General features: G+C 40.0%; 1 protein-coding gene across 6 annotated transcripts; it reads right to left on the reverse strand.

Annotated features, from left to right (window-relative positions):
* Positions 1-909: 909 nt before the first annotated feature.
* THNSL1 (threonine synthase like 1) lies at positions 910-7,275 on the reverse strand. 6 transcript variants are annotated; one of them, XM_062567693.1, is made up of 4 exons: positions 7,234-7,275; positions 6,738-6,793; positions 4,378-4,425; positions 910-3,877 (listed from the first exon to the last, which is right to left on the reverse strand). In XM_062567693.1, the coding sequence occupies exon 4, from the start codon at positions 3,829-3,831 to the stop codon at positions 1,609-1,611; it is 2,223 nt and encodes a 740-aa protein (XP_062423677.1). In that variant the 5' UTR covers positions 3,832-3,877; positions 4,378-4,425; positions 6,738-6,793; positions 7,234-7,275; the 3' UTR covers positions 910-1,608. The 6 variants fall into 6 exon arrangements, 4 of the variants coding, with proteins under 4 accessions (XP_062423677.1, XP_062423678.1, XP_062423676.1 ...); XM_062567694.1 differs by having other exon boundaries at positions 910-3,874; positions 7,171-7,269; XM_062567692.1 differs by having other exon boundaries at positions 7,171-7,269.
* Between the last annotated feature and the right edge of the window lie 172 nt (positions 7,276-7,447).

Genomic DNA, 7,447 nt, shown 5'->3' on the forward strand with positions numbered 1-7,447 from the left:
AAGACTTAAACTTCTGGTTTTGTCCTGAGCACATACAGCAAGAGCATTGTATTTCTTTTCACTTAAGACTAATGTGTGAATTAAGCAGAAATGTCCAGACAGGAAAGGGATGTGCACTAAAACACCTAGACCAGCAGTGCTTTTTTTGGCAACTCATTTATGCAACTTTTCCTTACAATACATGGATGTTTATTACATCTTATACAGCCTCTCTCATGTTGCCTCCAGAGAATAAAAATACAAAGTGATTTACCAAAATTATTGCAGAAATAGCAAGATAGGACTGAGCAGAGATTAGAAAGATCCTGGAAAGCCATCCAAGAAGAGCAGAATCTAGAAAGGTTTGTGTCACACCTTTCTAACTGGCTACATCTAACGTTGCATGACGCATTCACTGTGGCAAACACAGATTATGTTCGAGTCTTTCGGCTTGTGCTGGAACTCAATACACCACATTACGTAAATCAAATGACAATTTTTCAAAATAGTTTGCTGGATTATGTCATTAGCAAAATCAGATTGCTAACACAGACATGGTTTAGGTTACACAATGAATATCTCTGATGCTATCACATTTTCCAGACTCTGAAATTCATCTTTCATTTTCCAAGATGAGACGCTAGGAGCTTTAGGAAGCTTATTTTTATACTAATTCATGCAAAGCTAATTAAATATTGAGGAAATAAATCTAAAAAGATTATCTAAACAGAATTAGCATATTCTCAGAAGCCCATATGACCTTTAAGATAAATCTTGTACCCTAAAAATTTAAAATGCAAGAAATAAAGAAACAAAATTAAATATTTATTTACATTTATGGAGATTACTGCTATTACTAACAAATTATTGTACAGCATTAAAAAAAAAATCTAAATTTTAAAGGTCAAATAGAAAAGGCCTAGGAAAGACTAGAACATACTAAAGAACTGTTTCAAAAGTTACTAAAAATATTGAACAAAGGGTTCTGTTTTACAGAGGAAAATATCTAGAGGAAAAACTGCCTGAAAAAACAGCAAAAGAACTAAACTTTATATAAACATTGGCCTCACAGTACATAAAAACAATATACATGACTGTATCAAATTGGATGTTTCAAGGGTTTAACAACACATTTATACTTGAATCTCTGTAGTGAAATCAACCCTCACTGGGAACAAACAAACACGATTATAGTATCTGATAATGTTTCAATACCCCAAATGAAGTGAGTTACAGTTTAACTAACCACGCACTGACCAAGTGATGGTATCGTTTTCACAAAGCCAGAGCTATCGGTCTCAGAAAGGTCAGACTGCATTACCTTCTCCTTCCGCGGAGAACGCTTCAGGCTCCTGAAGGAAGCAGCATTGCCAAGGAAAGCCTGCACTGCTGCTGTCTGTACCACGCACGACCTGCATATTCCAGGCTTTTGATCCTCTTTACTCAGAATCTTTTACTGCTACTAGAATTCTCACATGCATTACTTCAAATATATTGTTGAAAATTTGGCAATTGAATACAACTTTCTCAAATTTATGCTGTGAAATGGATGGAGTTTATTAAACATGCATTTTGCCATGAAAGTATTGCAATTGGCACAGTAGATGTCTGATAGTTTAGACAATTTACTCAGAAAACTTTCATAAAATGATTCTGAATTAAGGCTTCTATGTGAGACATCAGCATACTTGTATCAGCAGCACAGATCTGATGATCCTCATTCTCATTCTTTTTCAGGGTCTCTAATAGGCCCCAGTGGACTGGAGGCAGAGGGCTGTAAGAACTCAGCAAGTGAAGCTGACTTAATGGATTCTGTTTTATTTCTGCAATCCTCAAAGCCCTCAAGATAGCAGGTGCGAACTTAGAATAATGAGCTGTAGATGAAATAATAATTGGGCAAGTTCTGTCTTGTAATCGGTCTGCAACTACTTTAGCAACAGCTGTGTGTGTATCCAAAATGTACCCCGTAGTACTGTATACAGAGTGGATGGCAGCTAGACAGTCCTCCTCAGAGCACCACCCAGCCACCAAGTCCTGCTGAAGCTTTTCAAGTAAATCTTTCTGCAGCTGGAAGTGGCCCTGATTTTCCAGCTGATTATATAATTGTGTCATGAGTTGTCCATCACCATTAGCAATCAGGTGCAAATATCGTTCAAGATTGGAGGACTTCAAAATGTCTACTGCTGGTGATGAAGTGGGAATTAATTTTCTTCCCCTCAAGTCATAAATACCTGTTCTTATGAATTCAGTCAAAACATTGTTTTCATTGGAAGCACAAATGCACTTTCTAATAGGAATTCCCATCATTTTAGCATATAATGAAGCTAATATGTTGCCAAAGTTTCCTGTAGGAATGCAAACATCTACAGGGCTTCCAAAAGCAATAATATCTTGATGAACAAGATCAAGGTATGCAGAGGCATGATAAACTATCTGAGGAAGCAGCCGTGCCCAGTTTATTGAGTTTGCTGCAGCTAAAGCTGTTCCATATTCTACAGTAAGAAAGCCAGTATAATCAGAATTAGTAAAGATTTGTTTTATTGCTGTCTGGCAAAAGTCAAAATCAGATTTGACACCTACTGACCAGGCATTTTTTTTCTGACAGCCAATCATCTGTGATTTTTGAATTTGGCTTACTCCATCCTCAGGGAAAAAATTCATCACAGCAATTCTCTGTTTGTCAGCATCATGGAGACGACTGAAGCCATCTAAGACAGCACTTCCTGTGTCTCCAGAAGTAGCTACCAGAACCAAGTAATTGCAGCTTCTGGGAACACAGTACGCAAATACATGTGGCATCATCTGTAATGCAAAATCCTTAAATGAAGCTGTTGGTCCATGAAATAATTCAAGGAGAAACTGATTGCCTGTCAGATGCCGAACTGGGGCAATTTTAGAACAGGTAAAGTTTTCTCCATAAGCAGTCTCAATAATTTCTCCCAGTGTAGAAGCAGGTATATCAGCAGGATGTATGCACTTTTCCAGTATTACCTGGGCTCTTTCAACATAAGTTGCTTCTATCAGGCTTTGCCATTCTCCAGCAGTTAATTTTGGAAGTCCGCTCTCAGGAATAAAGAGTCCCCCATCAGGGGCTAAACCCTCAGTGACAACGTCACTGAAATATTTAGAAGAGTCTTTTTGCTTACAATTTCCAGACCTACTAGACCTAGTTGAAATAAAAGTTTCCAGTTCTGAGTTTTGATATCTCTTAACTGCATCAAGTACCTTTTCTGCTATAGCCTCTGGTGTAAGCTCTCCTCCACAAAGAACACGGATATCATGCCACCTTTTGTAAAACTGCTTCCTAAACTGAAGTATGTCCTTGAGAGACATACCAGAGCCCTGGCCCACAATGCGATCCACTTTCATTAATTTCAGCCTGCGCATAATGACTGCTGTGGGTACATCCAGATATACAACTATTCCATTTTTCTTCACATGCTGCATGCCAGCAGTATGCATTGGATTGGACCCAGTAAGGGAAATTACACTTCCAGATGCTGCAATCTTCAACAGGGCTTTTCCTTCCTCCTCTAAAAATTGCTCATTACCAACATCCTGCAGCTTTTCTGACACACTCATATTCCAAGTTGTTTCAAGGACATCATCATCTACATCTATGATAGGGCAATCTAGTTTCTGACCTACTATTCTCCCTACTGTTGTCTTCCCAGCACCTGGAGGTCCCATTAGGATAATATTCTTGTTTCCAATGAGAGAATGGCTTGAGAACCACAACTTCCATATCGGTGCGAAAGCTAGAGGTCTTGAAAACATCAGTTTTAAACACATGCTAGAAAGAGTGTTTTGGGTTATTAGTCTTAAAGGCTGATACCGAACAATGTGAAACATCTTCCTCTGCTGTTTTTTCAAGTCAACTTGAAAATCCACCCAACTGCTTCAAAAAAAAAAAAAAGAAAAAAAAAGGAAATTAGTCCTTCAGCAAACAGCGATATAAAAACTAAAGAATATGAAGCCAGAACAGCAAGAATTAGAACACAAATCCAACTATGACTTTCTCAGTGCCAAAGAGGTAAATATTTTTCTGAAGGTTGTTCACTCCCCTGCATAATTCCAGCTCACCTCCCACAGACAAATCTCACTTCTTACAGTCCACCTCTTGTGGCTAAATAACGACCTATCAAACCTAACACTATGATACTATTTGCAAATAATTCAGTACGTAGGCAAAACCAATTGGTTTTGAATGCCTATAATAAATCATCTTTTACATACATGTTTACAAATAAGGAAGCTTAATTAAATTATCTTGCTGTAATCAGAACTTTAACAAAATCTGTATTCACCCACCCCCTTAAGATGTCTTTAGCTTTGATTTCTTATATTTTCTTTCCAGAAATCAAATATAAGAACCATTTAAATGAACAGAAAACTCACAGACTGTTGCACAACAGCAAGGCTGGCAGAATTGCATCCAGTCCTCTTCTAAAAAGATAGGAAACCAAGCAATATAATGGAATGTTACTTGGTGCAGTTTGAGAGAGAGAGAGAGAGAGAGAGAGAGAGAGAGAGAAAATATCATGAAGACAAAAGCAGGATCTCCAATACAGATGAAGCAAAAGTTCTCAAAATCAGTGTGTTATTTTCTTTATGTAGGGAAACCAACACCAGTATCAACAGGAACTGCAGAATAAGAACTGTGTGTGATGTTTACAGGCAAGGAGGAGGATCCTCAAAAAAAGAAAAGGCACAAACTTGCACAAAAAGCCCTAGAGAGTCATTTTTCATTTTAGGAGGTCAATTAAGTGTCATGCTGTTATTTCTTTATTGATCACATCTAAAATGCTTAGAGAAAAACAGGGAACTTTCTTTTAGGAAACTAATGAAATTTTGGACGTACAAATCCAAGACTGCTATTACTTAGTGATTACTCATCAATCCTTAAAAATGTATATATATATTTTTTTTTGAAGGTAACTTTTAGTTGCTATAGTATGCAGGACTCAAAGAGATGGGTGACTGAGTTGCAAATTGTACAATTTCTTTCTGTCACCCTAACACAAAACTAGATTCGCAATCAGCAATTTCTAATAACTGAATTTTTAAAACTCAGTCTAGGTGTTGATACTTCTGGTATTTACTTAACACTATTTATTAAAATACTTTTAGTTTACATACTGGTTATTTTCATCAGTGACATGATTTTTAATGAGATGTTTCCCCACATTAATTATGACATTCCACAGAAAGATTCAAGAAATTCACTATCGAGTGAGTTTCCAAATCCTTCAATCATTCCAGTAGCTTTTCTCTAGACCCTCACGGTTTCCAACGGCTTTTTAGAACTATGGAAAGCAGGAACAGATCTAGGATTTCAGCAGAAGGTAGGGTGAGCACTGAACAGGAACTTCATTATCTTCCAAAGACCCACTCATGAATTCTCATGTTTACAGTTATCACAGCAGTCCTTAAGACCTTACTGTTCCCCATCAGAGCCATAGTATCAAATTACTCCAGCTTCAAAAATAAGAGGCTCAAATTTTGTAAAAGATTGCCATGAAAACAAATTTCAGTTCCAGTTCCATCTGCTCCTTGTTCTAGATTCTACTCTGTGTTCCTAGATGTCTTTTATACTCCATACTCATTATCATACTACTAGTATGTGTTACAAAGTCAAAGCTCTTTTAATTATTTAAATTTTTCTGTTCGTTCATTTCTACATGGAGAGATGTTTTTGGAAAGGGTAAGTCTCCTAAACTTAATTCTGTTTTCTGTTGATCCTAACTACACTCAGCACTGTAATTTAATGTACACGCTATAATTACCAGATACAGGTAAAACTAAAATAGGCATAGCATGCTGTGGTTTCTTCCAATCTTTGTAAAGTATTAGGGAATGCTCCTGTGTAGAAGCAGTATGATGGTTACTTAAAAAACAAAATCTGTGAAAAGCAGTTATATTATTCAGTATAATTATAAAGCTGTACTGTATGGTAATATACTGTAGGGAATATATATACAGGGGTATAGGGCCAGTAAAAGATATTTTATTAAGCTTCCAGATATAAGTTTATATTCAGGGCTCAAAACATTTAGGGCCTTTTGTTAATTTTACTTCTTGAACAGACAAAACACTCGACACCTTACGTATCAGGTAAGGGAGCCTACACTATGCTCAACTTTGAGGCCTATGTGCCTAATTGCACTACAGATTCACTCTGAGGAGCAGGCACTAAGTATGTGCTGTAGAGCTTCACGATGTAACACTTGGACTGTTTATAAATCTATGCTATAGGGACTTACTCCTCAAAATTACATATGTGCACAAAGGTTCACATCAGTCAAATATAACTGCTTTTGAAATTAGTTCTCTATTAAGTTGGCAAATCTTCACTCTAAAAAAAGCCTTGAATTAGGCTTCATGTATAGCAGAGTTTAGCAGTCTAGTTACACCACCAAACCAACCTAGTTTAGATATAACCAGTTTGGTCAAAATGTTGGGGTTTTTTTTCCCCTTGAAGCAGAGCTTACACATCCATACCTCCAGGGGAGTAGTAAGTTTTTACAATACATCTTTACCCTCCACTTGGACTCCTAACAGCAGTACCATTTTAAAACATGGGTATTTTTTATAATCATCACTGATGATTACAGTGCTATAGCAAGAGTTCTAGTGAAAAGTAGCCTTAGATCCTGGTGACTTGAGGCACATTCTAAAAATGAAGTTTGCAAATACATACTATATGGCTAAAATTCAGTAAGCAAGGAAGCCAGCAGCAGTTTACAGCTGTCAGAGACCTCAGTCTTGTTCACTGCCAGGAAGGTGTCAGCCTCACTTCTGGGCATCATTAGGTCTGTAAATTAAAAAAAAAATAAAAAAATAAATGACAAAGCTGCTTGATCACATTTCAGATTTGTATTACAGATCCAAAGGGCAGGTGCTGCCACGGCTGTGCTTGCAACACGGCACGCAAGGTCCGCAGAGGGCCGGGGACGGCTGAGGGAGGGAGCCGCCGCCCGCAGCGCCGCGGAGACCGGGGCAGCCGCCGGGGGCGGGCAGGCAGGCAGGCAGGGACGGCGCCGGGAACACGCCAGTCACGCGTTATGGCGGTCTGGACACCTCGAAGGCGCCGAAGCGGGCGGCGGCCCTGGCCGCGGCGGGGCTCCCCAGCCCCCCCCGCCCCTCTCGGAGCCCTGCGACGCCCCCGCCCCCCGCGCGGCGCTCACATACCAGCGGGGCGGGGCCACCTGCCGCAGCCAGGTAACGGCCGAGCCCCACGCGCCGCAGCCTCACCTGCGCCACCCGCGCATGCGCAGCCACCTGCGCGCCTCCGCCCCCTTGCGACTCTGCCCGGAGCGGAGGCGCATGCGCAGTCAGGCCGACCGGCACGCCCCTGTTGGGCCCTTCGCTCCCGGCCCTCGCCTATGCGAAGTGCGCGTGCGCTGCTCGCCAGGTTTGCCAGCACCTTCTTGGCCGTCGCTTGAGGCTGTTGCGCCTGCGCCACCGC

Source organism: Rhea pennata, chromosome 2 (genome assembly GCF_028389875.1).
Source record: "Rhea pennata isolate bPtePen1 chromosome 2, bPtePen1.pri, whole genome shotgun sequence".
In the NCBI taxonomy this organism is placed as follows: Eukaryota; Metazoa; Chordata; class Aves; order Rheiformes; family Rheidae; genus Rhea; species Rhea pennata.